The sequence below is a fragment of the Theropithecus gelada genome, chromosome 11, assembly GCF_003255815.1.
Source record: "Theropithecus gelada isolate Dixy chromosome 11, Tgel_1.0, whole genome shotgun sequence".
Classification (NCBI taxonomy): Eukaryota; Metazoa; Chordata; class Mammalia; order Primates; family Cercopithecidae; genus Theropithecus; species Theropithecus gelada.
This window is the reverse complement of record NC_037679.1, coordinates 23,188,506-23,203,937: the sequence shown is the minus strand read 5'-3', so window position 1 is coordinate 23,203,937 and position 15,432 is coordinate 23,188,506. Positions and strand designations below refer to the sequence as shown.

The window sequence follows — 15,432 nt, the reverse complement described above, 5'->3', positions numbered from 1 at the left end:
GGCTGTTAATAAGACATTTTGTTAGTTGCATGTGTATAGTTAACAAGGTTAATTATTGCTCAATGAAAATCTAATAAGCAAAACTAATAGTAGTGCAATTTCTGTGGAATGCGCTCTCTCCTAGGCATTTGACATGCTTAGATTTTAATAGTGAAGACCTTCAAAGTCTTCCGTGATAGTGCCCCAGCCTATCTTTTCAAATTCGTCTGCTACCTCCCATCAAGTGCTTTACATTGCAGCCAAATTCTTACTACAAAGAAAGAAACTTAAAAAGAGCCAGGCGCAGTGTCTAATGCGTGTAATCCCAGCACTTTGGGAGGCCAAGGTGGGCGGATCACTTGAGGTCAGGAGTTTGAGACCAGCCTGGCCAACATGGTGAAACCCCATCGCTACTAAAAATACAAAAATTAGACAGGTGTGGTGGTGTGTGCCTGTAATCCCAGGTACTTGGGATGCTGAGGCAGGAGTATCACCTGAACCCGGGAGGTGGAGGCTGCATTGAGCTGCGATTGCGCCAATGCACTCCAGCATAGGCAACAGAGTGAGATTGTGAGAGAGAGAGAGAGAGAAAGAGAGAGAGAGAGAGAGAGAGAGTGATCATTGAGGATTTTAAGCAGAAGTCCAAAAACAGCCCATAGTCTAATACTCAATATGTTCGTCATAAGGATTTGCCATTTCCTACCTCTCTGCTTGGGATCCTGTTATTTTTATGCTCAGAATGTCCTTTTATTGTTCTATCATGTATCAGTTTGCTATTGCCACAGTAAGTCTGCATAACAGACCTCCAAATTTACACTTGTGGGTTTGCAGGCCTACTAGGGTTGGCTGACCTGAGCAAGGTTCAGGTGGGTAGCTCTGCTTAACACTGTTTGTTTCACTGGGTTTGACTTTTTACTATGAGCGTTGGGCTTGGGTCTGCTCCACATGTGTTCATTCTGAGCCTAAGGTTGGAGGGGAAGTAGCTACCCAGTAGCAATGTCCAAAGCTCAAAAGTATGACCCAGCTAAGCTCATTTTAAGCCTTTGCTTGCATCCAATCTGTTAGCATCTCTTTGGCCAGAGCAAGTTAGGTGGCCCAGTCCATATTCCATCATAGGAAAGGAGCTGCAAAGTTACAAAACAAAGGGTGAGGAATCATGAATGGGAGAAGATTGGGGCTGGAAAATCAAGCCCCTATCTTCATATGGCAAAATCCTGCCTACTCTTCCTCCTGCTTTTCTATTTTGTTAAAAAAAAAAATGCATAATATCAAATTTACCATCTTCTTTTTTTTTGAAACAAGATTTGGCGTTATCACCTTGGCTGGAATGCAGTGGCCTGATCTCAGCTCACTGCAACCTCCACCTCCCGGGCTCAAGAGATTCTCCTGCCTCAGCCTCCCAAGTAGCTGGGACTATAGGCGCATATCACCACGCCTAGCTAGTTTTTGTATTTTTGTAGAGATGGGGTTTTGCCATGTTGCCCAGGCTGGTCTTGAACTTGTGAGTTCAAGGGACCCGCCCATCTCAGCCTCCCGAAGTGCTGGGATTACAGGCATAGGCCACCGCCCCCAGCAGATTTATCATTTTAACTTTGTTTATGTATCCAGTTCAGTAGTGTTAAGTATATTCACAGTCTTTTGTAGTAGATCTTTAGAATATTTTCATCTCACCTCACTGAAACCCTATACTCATTGACCAACATTTTCCCCCCTCCCAGCCCTGGGCAACCACTCTTCTGTTTTCTGTTTCCATAAGTTTGACTACTCTGGATATCACATATAAGTAGAATCATATAGTATTTGTCTTTTTGTAACTGACTTATTTCAGTTACCATAATGTCCATGAGGTTCACCCATGTTGTAGCATGTGACAGGATTTCCTTCTTTTTTTAAGGCTGAGTAATATTCCATTTGTATGTATGTACCATATTTTCTTTATCCATTCATTTGTCAGTGAGCATTGGAGTTGTTTCTACCTCTTAGCTATTTTAAGAATCATGGCTCAATTCAAATGCCATCTCCTCTATGGCTTCCACAATCTTTTGACCAAAAGGAATTGTTCCTTCCTCTGAAATGTTATTTTATTCATAATAAATATATTAGTTTCTACTTTGTATTCATTATAAATGCCTCCTTCTGCCATGGAAAGTCCAGTAGGGCACATCTCTGGGTAATTTTTTATATCTTCAGTGTATTGGTATTTAAGAATTAGTAAACAAGTTGTTTAAATGAAAAGATGTTACAGATTTTGCTTTGTCATGGTAAAATGTACATTACATAAAATTTATAATTTTGGGTGCAACAGACCACTGTGGTACACATATGCCTATGTAACAAAGCTGCACGTTCTGCACATGTGAAAAAAAAAATTTATCATTTTGGCCTGACGTGGTGGCTCACACCTGTAATCCCAGAACTTTGGGAGGCTAAAGCAAGAGGGTTGCTTGAGGCTAGGAGTTCAAGACCACCCCAGGAAACAGCAAGACCCTGTCTCTACAAAAACTTAAAAAATTAGCTGGGTGTGGTGGTGTGTGCCTGGTGTCCCAGCTACTAAGGGACCTGAGGTGGAAGGATTCCTTGAACCTGGAAGGTTCATGCTACATTGAGCTGTGCAGTGAGACCCTGCCTATAAATAAATAAATAAACAAATAAGAACATACACCTTTAGGAAAGAACTCCATGGTGCAGATTTGCAAAGGAGAAAGGCAGTATTTCTAAAGTGGAGTTTAGTGTTTCATTAGAATATTACACAAATCTATTCATTTTATATTTTCCTCTATTCTATGGAGACTTCCTTTGTTCCTTCCCTTTTTCCTTCCTTCCTTCCTTCCCTTTTTCCTTCCCTTTTTCCTTCCTTCCTTTCCTCAGAGCAGATGATCTCTGCAAATAGTTGTTAATTTATTCTGTATTAAGACTATTCAGACTCTTTCAAGCTTGCTGCCGTAGCTTAGGTGGATATTTTTGGATTACAACCGTTTGACAGAGCCTCCTATAATATGAGTTGTGAATAGCTATGAGGCACATGGCAGTAGAAACAGGGAAATGATACATCATAATGCTAATCTCTAAGTCTTGGCAGACTAACATTAACATGAATTTTTAGCTCTTCTTGAGGTTGAAAAATAGCTTCAACATTCACATTTATCTTTAATAAATGTTGAGCACTTAAGCACTTTTAGTGTATGTTATGGAAGAGCTTGTTCGGAATTCTTTCTGAAGGTTTGGACAGGGAATTTATGTCCTCTTAAGGAGAGCATTGCCTATAAATGATGATTTCCAGCCAAAAGCAGTAGAAAGATAACAATAGTGTTATTTGTACTAGAATTTTCTCTAATTTCATGTCGTTAATCCTGTGATTAACAGTCTTACTATGTTCCTAGTTCCTGGGCAGATTTTCCTAATAGCCATGATTATAATATTTAATGCTTATAAGTGTCAAGGGGCCTAAAAGCTAAGGTGGCTTTCTTACAATTCAAAGATTTTGAGACTTACTCTATAATGGGGTTTTGCATGTGTACATTTAAAACATTTTTAAAAATATATAGTATTTAAGTAGATTTTTTAAAAAAGTGTTATCCTTGTATAGGGGACATGCTAATCTTCTCTGTATCATTCCAATTTCGGTATATGTGCTGCTGAAGTGAGCTTTTTTTTTTTTTTTTTTTAAGACAGGGTCTCACTCTGCTGTCCATGCTGGAGTGCAGTGGTGTGATCATGGCTCACTGCAGCCTCAACCTCCCAGGCTCAAGCAATCCTCCCACTTCAGCCTCCCAAGTATCTAGGCCTACAGGCGCACTCCACCAGGCCTCGCTAATTTTTTTATACTTTAAGTTTTTGTAGAGACAGGGGTCTCACTATGTTGCCCAGGCCGGTTTCAAACTCCTGGGCTCCTAATGATCCTCCTGCTTTGGCCTCCCAAAGTGCTAAGATTACAGATATGAGCAACTGCTCTCAGCCTGAACTTTCTTAGTGTTCATTCTAAAATATATAATGTTTGAAAAGTCCAAATTAATTAAACACATAAGCTAGAAGATTTGAGATCTGGTTTATCTTTCTGATTTTTTGTGTATTTATTTATTTTTTTACTTTAATTTTTTTAAGTTCTAGGGTACATGTGCAGGATGTGCAGGTTTGTTACATAGGTAAACATGTGCTGTGGTGGTTTGCTGCACCTGTTAACCCATCGCCTAGGTATTAAGCCCAGCACGCGTTAACTCTTTTTCCTTATGCTCTCCCCGGCACCTCCCTCCCCAAGTAGGCACCAGTGTATGTTGTTCCCCTCCCTGTGTCCACGTGTTCTCATTGTTCAGCTCCTACTTGTAAGTGAGAACATGCAGTGTTTAGTTTTCTGTTCCTATGTTAGTTTGCTGAGGATAATGGCTTACAGCTTCATCCATGTCCCTGCAAAGTGAGAACATGCAGTGTTTAGTTTTCTGTTCCTACTAACGTTAGTTTGCTAAGGATAATGGCTTACAGCTTCATCCATGTCCCTGCAAAGGACATGATCTCGTTCCTTTTTATGGCTACATAGTATTCCATGGATTGTGCATATTATTAGACTTGATCTCACCAGTGTTTTAGCTGCCTCAGCTGGAAGGATGTTGATGTAAAATGCAGATAACATGAATAATGACATTTCACATGATAATCGGTTTATCTCTTACAATGTCCAACCTAGTATGGATTCTCTTAACTGTAATCCTTTTAATTAGTATTTAAGTAGATTTAAACAAAAATCCTAGATATACTTGTGATTTTTTTTTTTTCTAATTGTTTAGTTGATAACCAGCATGTGCTTTTTCACCAGCAGCCAAAATAGAACTGTGTGAGAAGCATCCATCTCATTAACAATGAAGTGATCAAATGCACTCAGGCCTGTGGATCATCTACCATAGTGCCTGGAACATATAATGTGCTCAATAAATACAAGTACTTCCCCTGCCTTTACAGTGGGATCACTTGCTGAGGTGATTCCGCAGCCTCTGCAGGTGCTGTGAATCTTCAGGAAGAGTGTAAGCGCTTGATGTAGACTTCTAGAGAAGGAGCATGTATCAGGCCTGGCAGCCACTAGGCGTTTCTCAGAAGAGAAACTGAGCAAGAAAGCTCCATGTGGTCGGTACAGAAAGGACTCTCCCTGCCATTCTATTCCACTGTTATAGAACTTCGTTCAGCCCATAACCAGCAGGCAGAGTTAATGAGGCAGAGACTTGGATTCATATCTTTACATAGTTGGTCACCACATTGACTAAATTTCTGCTTGAGTCATAATGTTCTGGATAGACAAAAGAGCGAATAGAGGAGGCAGCTATTACTTCCACTTTAGGAGGAGTTAAACTAGGGTGGCCATATGTCTGTTTTCCTGAGAAATTACATGGTCAGACTACTGAAGTGGGAGAGAGGTACTAGGAAATGAGAGGATGTAACTGGGGAACCTGACCTCGTCTGGAAGTAGACAGAGAAAGCTTTTCTAGAGAAGTGACTGACGAGGAGACCTGAAAAATAAGGAAGAAGTACAGTATTGATGAAAATGGGTCATGCTGTCACTTGTCTAGGGTCCCTGAACTTGCCCTTTTTTCCCTGTGCCTAGAAGAGAGGATGTCCCACGTCATGTTCTTTTCCCTCTAAACATTACTTTATTACATGTGAAGTAGAACAGTGTTTTACAAACAGCAGGTAGTATATAATATATATACTCCATGGGTTATAATCCATGGGTTATAAAGTTAACTTAGTGAGTTAGTAATCTGATTTAATATATATAGTAGAACATAAATATATATTTAATATATATTAGAAAATATCAAGTAGAAAATAAAATATATTTAACATATATTAGAAAATATCAATAGCGGAAGTAATAGCTGCCTCCTCTATTTGCTCCTTTGCCTCTAGAACATTATGTCTCAAGCACAAATTTAGCACAATACATTGTACATAGTAAGAAAATATTGAAATAAAATAATATTTATGTGTGCAGGTACTTGGTCACAATATAAAGTGTGTTTTTTACTATAGCTCATAGTCAAAAACTTTTTTTGGAGACAGGGTCTCCCTCTGTCAAGCGCAGTAGTGCGATCACAGCCCACTAGCCTCAGCCTTGCTGGGCTCAGGTGATCTTCCCACCGCAGCCTTCTGAGTTGAGTAGCTGGGGCCACAGGTGCACACCACCACACTTGACTAATTTTTGAATGTTTTATAGAGATGGGGTTTTTCCATGTTGCCCAGGCTGGTCTCATGAACTTCTGGGCTCAAGCAGTCCACCCACCTCTGCCTCCCAAAGTGCTGGGTTTACAGGAATGAGCCACTGTGCCCAGCATCAAAAACTTTTATACATTTTGTCTAGGACAAGTGGAAGTCAAATTGCACTACTGTCTTGAACTTGTAGTATAGTTGCATTTGCAGTTATTTAATTAATATCTGGAGAAAGTGAGAATAAGAAGAATGCGGCTCAAACTGGGAAGGGACTACATTATTCAGTGCCTTCTAGGCCTTTTTACGGATTTGGGATTTTATCCTAAGATAAATGGAAAGTGATTGAAGTGTTAGCTATTTCTTATTGGGTCACCATTTGTTTGTTTGTTTGTTTGAGACAGAGTCTTGCTCTGTCGCCCAGGCTGGAGTTTAGTGGCGCTATCTCAGCTCACTGCAACCTCGCCCCCCCAGGTTCAAGCAATTCTCGTGCCTCAGCCTTCCTAGTAGCTGGGATTACAGTCACGCGCCACCATGCCTGGCTAATTTTTGTATTTTTAGTAAGGATGGGGTTTCACCATGTTGGCCAGGCTGGCCACCATTTTGTTTTTAACTATAATTAAAGATGAAGGGAATTTGGGAACCAGGATTGAATAAGGACTGTCTAATAAATGCTCTGTTTCTTTAATAAATTTATTTTATCTACTGTGTTTTCCATATAAGCTTATAGTATGTACTGTCATCTGCAAGACAGGTTTACTACCTCATGGCATTACTGTGAACATTAAATGAGTTTATATGTGTCATCTACACATTCAACAGATGTTTTAGTGACTTTTTTTTGTTTTACCTCCACCTCTTTAGGACCACACTCTGAAAAGAGCATGCCTTGTTTCAATGATTGTTTTAGTCATACAATTCCCAGAATAAACAAAATACACTCAGAAAGAATTATAGCTAATTTAGGCCAGGCATGGTGGCCCACACCTATAATCCCAGCACTTTGGGAGACCGAGGCGGGAAGAACACTTAGGGTTTGAAACCAGCCTGGGAAACACAGGGAGACCTTGTCTCCACAGAAAACAGAGTGTGTGCCTACATTCTCAGCTGCTTGGGAGGCTAAGGCGAGAGGCTCACTTGAGCCCAGGAATTGAGCTACAGTGAGCCATGATTGCACAGCTGCACTCCAGCCTGGGTGACAGAGCAAGACCCAGTCTAAAATTTAAAAAAAAAAAAAAAAATGACTTGTAGCTAAGTCGGTATTTCCGTTGTTGAAAAGAAAGTGGCCACTATTCTCAGGCTGTTTCCACAGGAAAATATGATGTTGACATAATTTTGAAATGGTGAAATTATATCAGAATTTTAAAATAAATCAACATGTAGTTCTTCCATCTTTTCTTCCCCTGTCCTGAAACATAATATTATTTGTTTGGCCATATTGTTGCTTTGTGGTTAGAAAAATGTCAGTGTGGCAAGTGAAGTAACATTTCCACGTATCTCTATTAATTTCTCTCTTCCCTTTAGATTTCACCACCCAATCCTCAGTCCTTTGGAAAGCAGTTTCCAGCTGGAAGTTGACGTCCTGTGTCATCTCCTGAAAGCCCAGGCCCAGGTCTCAGAATGGAAGTTCCTCCCGTCTCTGGTTAATTTACACAGTGCGCACACCAAGCTGCAGACCTGGGGCCAGATCTTTGAGAAACAGCGGGAGACCAAGAAACATCTGTTTGGAGGGCAGTCTCAGAAGGCCGTGCAGCCTCCACACCTTTTCCTTTGGCTGATGAAACTCAAAAACATGCTTCTTGCCAAGTTTAGCTTTTATTTTCACGAGGCTCTGAGCCGACAAACTACTGCTTCAGAAATGAAAACGTTGACAGCAAAAGCTAACCCAGACTTTTTTGGAAAGATTTCCAGCTTCATCAGGAAATATGATGCTGCCAATGTGTCCTTAATTTTTGACAACAGGGGTTCTGAGAGTTTTCAGGGTCATGGTTATCACCACCCCCATTCCTACAGAGAGGCCCCCAAGGGTGTGGACCAGTATCCAGCTGTAGTGTCTCTGCCCAGCGACAGGCCAGTCATGCACTGGCCCAATGTCATCATGATCATGACGGACCGCACATCTGATCTGAACAGCTTGGAGAAAGTGGTCCACTTCTATGACGACAAAGTTCAGAGTACCTACTTCCTAACCCGCCCGGAACCTCACTTTACCATTGTCGTCATTTTTGAGTCAAAGAAATCTGAGAGAGACTCCCACTTTATTTCCTTCCTCAATGAGCTCTCACTTGCCCTTAAGAACCCCAAAGTGTTTGCAAGTCTGAAACCTGGATCCAAAGGTTAGCAGGTGATTTGTGTGGAGGGGTTTCAAGACTAGAAACTGTTCTTAATTGCCCTAATGATCTACGGTGTTCTGTGATTAGAGTTTATGTCCACTCATGTCTCTTTCAGAACTAAATTAAAGACAGATCCTCCCTGTGTTGCACACTTTATAAGCAATTAAGGCCAATTGAATTGAGTATCCAAAGAGTAATCTAGGAAGTGGTCATGGGCTACCATGTATCTCCATGGTACAGCAAAGTAGTTGCAGTATTCCCCCTATTTTCCTGTATTTCTTGTAGATTGAATATTTATTGGGCTTTTTTTTCCCCATATGTTTTTCTGTTGTTCTAAACGTGTTCTACTGCAATTCCGGACACCCTCTCTGTTTCCCTCCTTGGAAGAGTAATAGGGGTGAGATATTAAATGGCCTTTTTAGAATTAAGGACTGTATGTTTTCTGTCTCATAAATTAGCAAATGAATATGGAGTTAGTAGTTTTATGATTCTGATCTACAAATTAACATTTATGATGCCAAAATGAGGGTCTTGGTAAGAAATTTCTATCAGTTATTGAAACTGAAGGTGAATCAGATTGGTAGCATAACGTAAGTAAGGTTTTAACAGTTCAGAAGATCCTCATGGCAGCTTTAATAGCCATAGGTTCTTTTGGGGTGATGTATACACCTAACTGCATTTGTTTTGACTTCTTTAATGTTTGAATGTTTCACTCAGTTTTAAAGTCAGCATAAGCCATCATGTGGGCTTTCTTCATTCTTCAGCATATTACCCGCTTGGCTTTCTGTTTATCACTTTTCTGCTGAAATGTACATGTTTGGCTCTAGTCCTGGGTTATTTTTAGGCTTAAAAGCATGCAGTCGGTTTTTCAGCCACTTTTAGATACTCATGCAACATAGCCTACTTTTATAAAATCACAATGAAGGTCTTCATACCCTGCACCTGCTAAAAATCAGTTGTGCGCCTGAAAGACCTTTTCATAGTTGAGTAATCACCTCAGTACTTAAGTACTTCTGAACTTGGGTTTCATGCCTGCCCCCCACAAATTGTGTTTAGAAGCAGCACTGCATCTTAGCACATGCTGCCTTATCCCTTTCCTTCAGCAGGTGTTCATGGGAAGTAGGTGGATCAGTGAAGGCATAATGGGCTGTGGAGACCTTCACTTCTAGATTATTGATTCAAAATAAAAAGAAGCCACAAAGAGTAATTGAGTTGTTACTGGTTTGATGGTTCCTTCAAAGCCTGTGTGAAATGTAATGGTCACATTCATCTTTTTTCTCATGATTGTATGGAGCCACTGTTTTACTGGGTGTCCACAGCAGGTATGCCAGCAACATCAGCAGAGACCAGAGAGCCCCTCGGAGTCCATGTAGGAAGCCTGCCCACCTAGGGTGGACTGCCTGGCAGAATAAAGAAGAACCGGCCAGGTACGGTGGTGCACGCCTGTAATTCCAGTACTTTGGGAGGCTGAGACGTGCAGATCACATGAGGTCAGGAGTTTGAGATCAGCCTGGCCAACATGGTGAAACCCCCTCTCTACTAAAAATAAAAAAATTAGCCGTGAGTGTGGTGGCGGGCAACTGTAATCCCAGTTACTCTGGAGGCTGAAGCAGGAGAATTGCTTGAACCTGGGAGGCAGAGGATGCAGTGAGCTGAGATTGTGCAACTGCACTCCAGCCTAGGTGAAAGAGTGAGACCTGTCTCAAAAAAAAAAAAGAAGAACCACCAAGAAACTCTGGGCTATTTTTTATTTTCTGGGAAGAACATGTGTTTTTCCTTTTTTTTTTTCAAGACAGGGTCTTTTCCGTTGTCCAGGCTGGAGTACAGCGGCACAATCATGGCTCACTGCAGCCTCACCCTCCTGGGCTCAAGTGATCCTCCCACATCAGCCTCCCAAGTAGCTGGGATTACAGGCATGAGCCATCACACCTGGGTCTCACTATGTTGCTCAGGCTGGTCTCAAACTCCTGGACTCACACGAGGTTCCCACCTCAGCCTCCCAAAGCACTGGGATTATAAGCATACACCACTGCACCTGGCCTCCTTTCTTTTTCTTTAAAAATGGTCATAAGCTTTGTAAAAAGCCAGTTTGCTTTAAATAGAAAGTAGTGATTTACCTCTGCATTTTATTCACTCAGGTTCTATAAAAAAATCTCAGCAGATTCTACATTGACCTTACCTAAGAAATTGAAAGCAATTGGAGCTAAAAAGTCAAATCACTTTTCCTCTCTTTTGTGTTTTGCCAAGAAACTGAAAAATATTCCTTGGTATGCATGTATTTTTTTCATTTTTTTCCTCTTAGATTAAACCACCATTAGCCTTAATGACACAGTCCCCCAAATACCTAGAAGAATATATGCTTCAGTGGAACCCCGAGACAGGTGTATGTAAAGCATATATATGCTATTTAAGTAACCAGTCCTCACCTGAACATACTTGAATTGTATGTCTATCTTTAAGCATAAACACAAAAAGAATTTCAAAGAACAGAAGGCAGATGTGAATATTAAGAAAATCTAAGACAATATATATTTATGAATTACTGTGCAGCTGTCATAGACTTACTGGAGGAGTTTTTGAAGATTCAGTATTGATACTTAAATTATTTCTTAAGCTCTTCAATAAAGTTTTCTAATTATAAAAAAACCCACATAATTTGGTTCAAGTCAAGAAACAAAGTCATTTTACTCTAAGATTTATTCTCTAAATACAGTAATGAGATCTGTAAAGTCTGTGTTTTGCTAATTAAAAGAGTAAATCTGCATATTTTCTGCAGACTGCTTTCTTTGAATCTGTTTCTAAACCATAACTTGATAAGTTTTTATGGGTAACTGGGAGTTTGGTCAACACCGAGTTTGCCAAGGGTTCCATCCAGGAGTGTTTCATTTTAGGATGCTGTTTGGACACAGGGTTTGTAACTTTGTTCTCTCTGGGTCCTACCTGATCTCTGGCTGTGTCATTTCAGGGAGTGTGTGAAAATAAAGCCCAATTCTTAACCAAGGAGCCAATACCCTTAATATAATTGCTTTGGATATTTGGACATATTGGAGGAAATATTTCCAAATACTTTTTTTTTCTGTCTGTCGCCCAGGCTGGAGTACAGTGGCATGATCATAGCTCTCTGCAGCTTTGAACTCCTAGGCTCAACGATCCTCCTGCCTCAGCCTCCCGAGTAGCTAGGACCATGCCTGGCTAATTTTAAAATAATATTTTAGAGATGGGGTCGTACTGTGTTGCTCAGGCTGGTCTCGAAATCCTGGGCTCAAGTGTTCCTCCCTCTTTAGCCTCCCAAGTGGGAATACAGGTGTGAGCCACTGTGTCCAGCAGAAAATGTACTTTCTAGAAAGAAAATAATTGATACTTCACTACATTCCCAGGGAATTCCCTCAGGTGATCTTTAAAATACGTCCACCCTTTTGATCTAGAAGCAGACTCGCGATTTTGTTCGTTTGGCAAATCAGCCTCTGAGCTCAACTTCCTTGTCTGTAAAATGGAGCTACGGTAATGTGGGCTGCCTTTTCAAAGGATAGTGTTAGGATGGAACGAGATCATATGTGTGAAAAAGGCTTTGGAAACTTTCTGGAATTTGAAGGCTATATAAATAAAAGATGGACCACTCTTTCCTTAAATTCGGCACCTTTCCTGTTCTTTTCTTTCTCTTCAATTCTGTGGCAAACCTGTACCTAGTTATTATGTCTGAAAGCGAACTGGTTTAGAAGAGGAGGCAGATAAATGCCTAACCAACCTACCCACTCTTCCTATTTTAGAATCTTTGTGGTTTTTTGTTTCCAAATTTTTATGGTTGGTTGATAGCATTGTAGTTCTTCTATATTATGATTTCTTTTTTTCCCCTTGGTTACTCTATCAATTACTGAGCGAGGTGTTTTAAAATCTCCAACACTGCTTGTGGATTTGTGATTTTCTTCCTTTACTTCTGTCAGTTTTTCCATCCTGTATTTTGGAGCCCTGTCATTAGGCCCATATACATTTATAGTTTTTCCTTCACTTGTAGTCACCATTTTATCTTTATGAAGTTTCCTGCTTATCTCCACTGCTACTGCTTACTCCAAAGTCCATTTTGCCCAATGTTTTTATCGCCCTTCCAGCTTTCTTATGCTTACTGTTTGTGGTGTGTGTGTGTGTGTTTTCCATATTCTCATTTTTAACTTACTTATTTTTATATCTTTGTATTTGAAGTATCTACAGACAGAACTAAGGAAATAAGACAGATTAAAAAGAGCAACAATCTCTGCCTTTTGATGGGAATGTTTAGTTTATTTCTCCTGTAAGGTTTTTACAGTCAGGATTTTGATGACGGTATCCTTGAACTGTCACTTAACGTGTTTTTCATCCTTTTTCCCCCTTTATATTGGAAGTTAGAGCAAGATGTTTAATCAGATTCAGCTTTTCTTTGTGTAGTGGTGTTGCATATTTTATTAGGAAGCAGCTAATAACTGGCATTGCCTAGATAGACTTTATCATTAGAAGTTACAAACTGGTAATATTCTAATTGTTATTCCTTTTCTCATTAGCCAGAATACACCTACAAAGAGAAATTCACCTCCAACTATTTAGTACCTTGAAGTACAGTTCATATGGAATGGATGGATAAATCCTTGATTCTTTTGCTTTTCTTTATTTTATTTTATTTATTTATTTATTTATTTATTTATTGGGATGGAGTTTTGTTCGCTCTTGATGCCCAGGCTGGAGTGCAATGGCACGATCTCGGCTCACCACAATCTCCGCTTCCAGGGTTCAAGTGATTCTCCTGCCTCAGCCTCCTGAGTAGCTGGGACTACAGGCACGTGCCACCACGCCCAGCTAATTTTTGTATTTTTGGTAGAGTTGGGGTTTCACTATGTTGGCCAGGATGGTCTCGATCTCTTGACCTCATGATCTGCTCGCCTCAGCCTCCCAAAGTGCTGGGATTACAGGCATGATCCACTGTGCCCGGCCTTTTTTTATTTTTACTAGTTCTTAACATATTGAGTTAGTTCCTTAGCATCTTCCAGACACTGGGGAGTTTTAAAAGAAATGTATATGAATGTATAAGGATTTCTGCCTCTTAGGTTTAACCCGGAATTTGAAATAAAGCAGCCATTTTCTCCCTGACCACAAGGGGGTTTTTTTGGTAAATATTATGACTTTCCCTTATTTCTTCCTCATGGTTAATTTTCTCTCTTAATTACTGTTGACTATTTTCCTCCACATATTTTTCCTCTCACTCTCCCTCTATCAGTCTCTCTTCCTCCCTCTTTCCTTCTTTTCCTCTCTCCCTTCCTTCCTTCTCTCCCTCCCATCCTCTCTTACCCGTTATTTCTCCATTGCCCAGGCTGGAGTACAGTGGCGCAATCTCCGCTCACTGCAACCTCTGCCTCCTGGGTTCAAGCAATTCTCGTGCCTCAGCCTCCTGAGTAGCTGGGATTACAGGCACGCACCACCACGCCTGGCTAAGTTTTGTATTTTTAGTAGAGATGGGGTTTCACCATGTTGGCCAGGCTAGTCTCTAATTCCAGATCTCAGGTGATCTACCTCCCAAGTGCTGGGATTACAGGCGTGAGCCACTATGCCCAGCCCCATCCTCTCTTACCTTAGTTTCTGATTTCTTTCTCATAGATTCTGCTTTAGCCACCTTTCTTCCCATGCCTCTGAGATCCAGGATATACACCAGTAGTCTCTGACCCAGTTTTGGGAAAGAGCATCTGAAAGTATTCATTTTGATTGTTTTTATAACCAGTTACTTTTTTTCAGGCAGTGAGGAAGGAATACATAGAGGGGGAAAGGTCAGTGTTGATACTAATAGGGTGACCACAATTAATCCTAGCCACTTCATGAACACACAAGGCCTTTGGCCAATGCAGCCAAGCATTGCTGTATGTATTTGACAGGTTATTTGGCAGGAAAAGTTACTCTAAAATCTTTTCAAGTGTATTTTTACTATGTGATTTATTATTATGTAAAAGATCACTCTTAGTGTATTTGCACTAATTATTGTATAAAAGCATTAAATTAGCCTCTGATTTTTTCAAGTAAAAATGTAAGAAAACTAGATTTTTTTTTTATCCTAAGTGAGAAACAAAAAACATGCTATGTGACTCCCCACAAAAGCCCTGTTTGAGTTTAATTTAGCAGTCCCCCCTCTCTATTTTTCTACCAGGTTCCTGTTACCAATGCAATTATTTCGTGGCCTTTTGCCTGAATTATCCTAAGCTGCTTCTCCAGAGGAAATGAGACAGAAGAAATAGGCTTGATGTGCATTTCTGCCTTTGGAGACTTCTCTTGATATGGTGTAAATCCATAAGGCTTCATTAATGCCTTCTCTGCATTATTTTTTCAATCTCCTTTTGATTACAAGGTCTGTTTCTAGGGTACTTCAAATTTAAACCCATACAGTATGTGTAAAATATCACCACTAGAAAATGGAGAGACGCAAATGGGTTCCCCCTTCTGTAGTCCCTCCCTAATGTCAGAATCTGGGATTAGGGTTCTAAGTGATGGTATCACTCAGGAGAGGGTCACATGAGGCAACTACATGGGAGTGCATTCTGAAAGACGACTGCTTAGACGTGCGGCGAGAATGGCCGGAAAACGGAGGGTGGCGCTTGACATTGATCTAGGAGAGGAAGATAGTCACTGGGACTTTTGCTACCTTTGTCTCTAGAGAGTGAATTCTTTTGCCGGTCCTAAAAACTGCAGAGTAATTCTACAATCCAGTTAAATTTGTAAATCTAATGCCTGATTTGATCTGAGATTTATAATGACTCAGCCGGTCGATCCAGCTTAGGTCTAGACTCATTTCACTTTTGTTGTGACAAGATATGACAATGTAGGACACACCCTTTACCCCCCACGGTCATCCTGGTGTCAGTCATTTCAGGCTAGGCCAGTGTCAGAGCAGTCCCTGAAGCAGAAGTGGATGGGAAGATGT

The 15,432-nt window shown here is 40.5% G+C and overlaps 1 protein-coding gene and 1 non-coding gene across 4 annotated transcripts in view; one reads left to right on the top strand and one right to left on the bottom strand.

Moving 5' to 3' along the window:
* Window positions 1-15,161, top strand: part of C11H12orf66 (chromosome 11 C12orf66 homolog) — a 29,703-nt gene extending 14,542 nt beyond the window's left edge. For 2 of the 3 annotated variants that reach the window (XM_025403726.1, XM_025403725.1), the window contains exon 3: window positions 7,693-9,708. In XM_025403726.1, coding sequence (XP_025259511.1) covers window positions 7,693-8,509 — 817 coding nt within the window. In that variant the 3' untranslated portion in view covers window positions 8,510-9,708. Of the gene's footprint in view, window positions 1-7,692; window positions 9,709-14,661 lie in introns of those variants that run through there. The other variant, XM_025403724.1, reaches the window with a different exon arrangement.
* On the bottom strand, window positions 3,521-3,625 carry LOC112635634. The gene has a single exon (XR_003121978.1). It is a non-coding gene; the product is annotated as a U6 spliceosomal RNA (small nuclear RNA).
* Window positions 15,162-15,432: the final 271 nt, after the last annotated feature.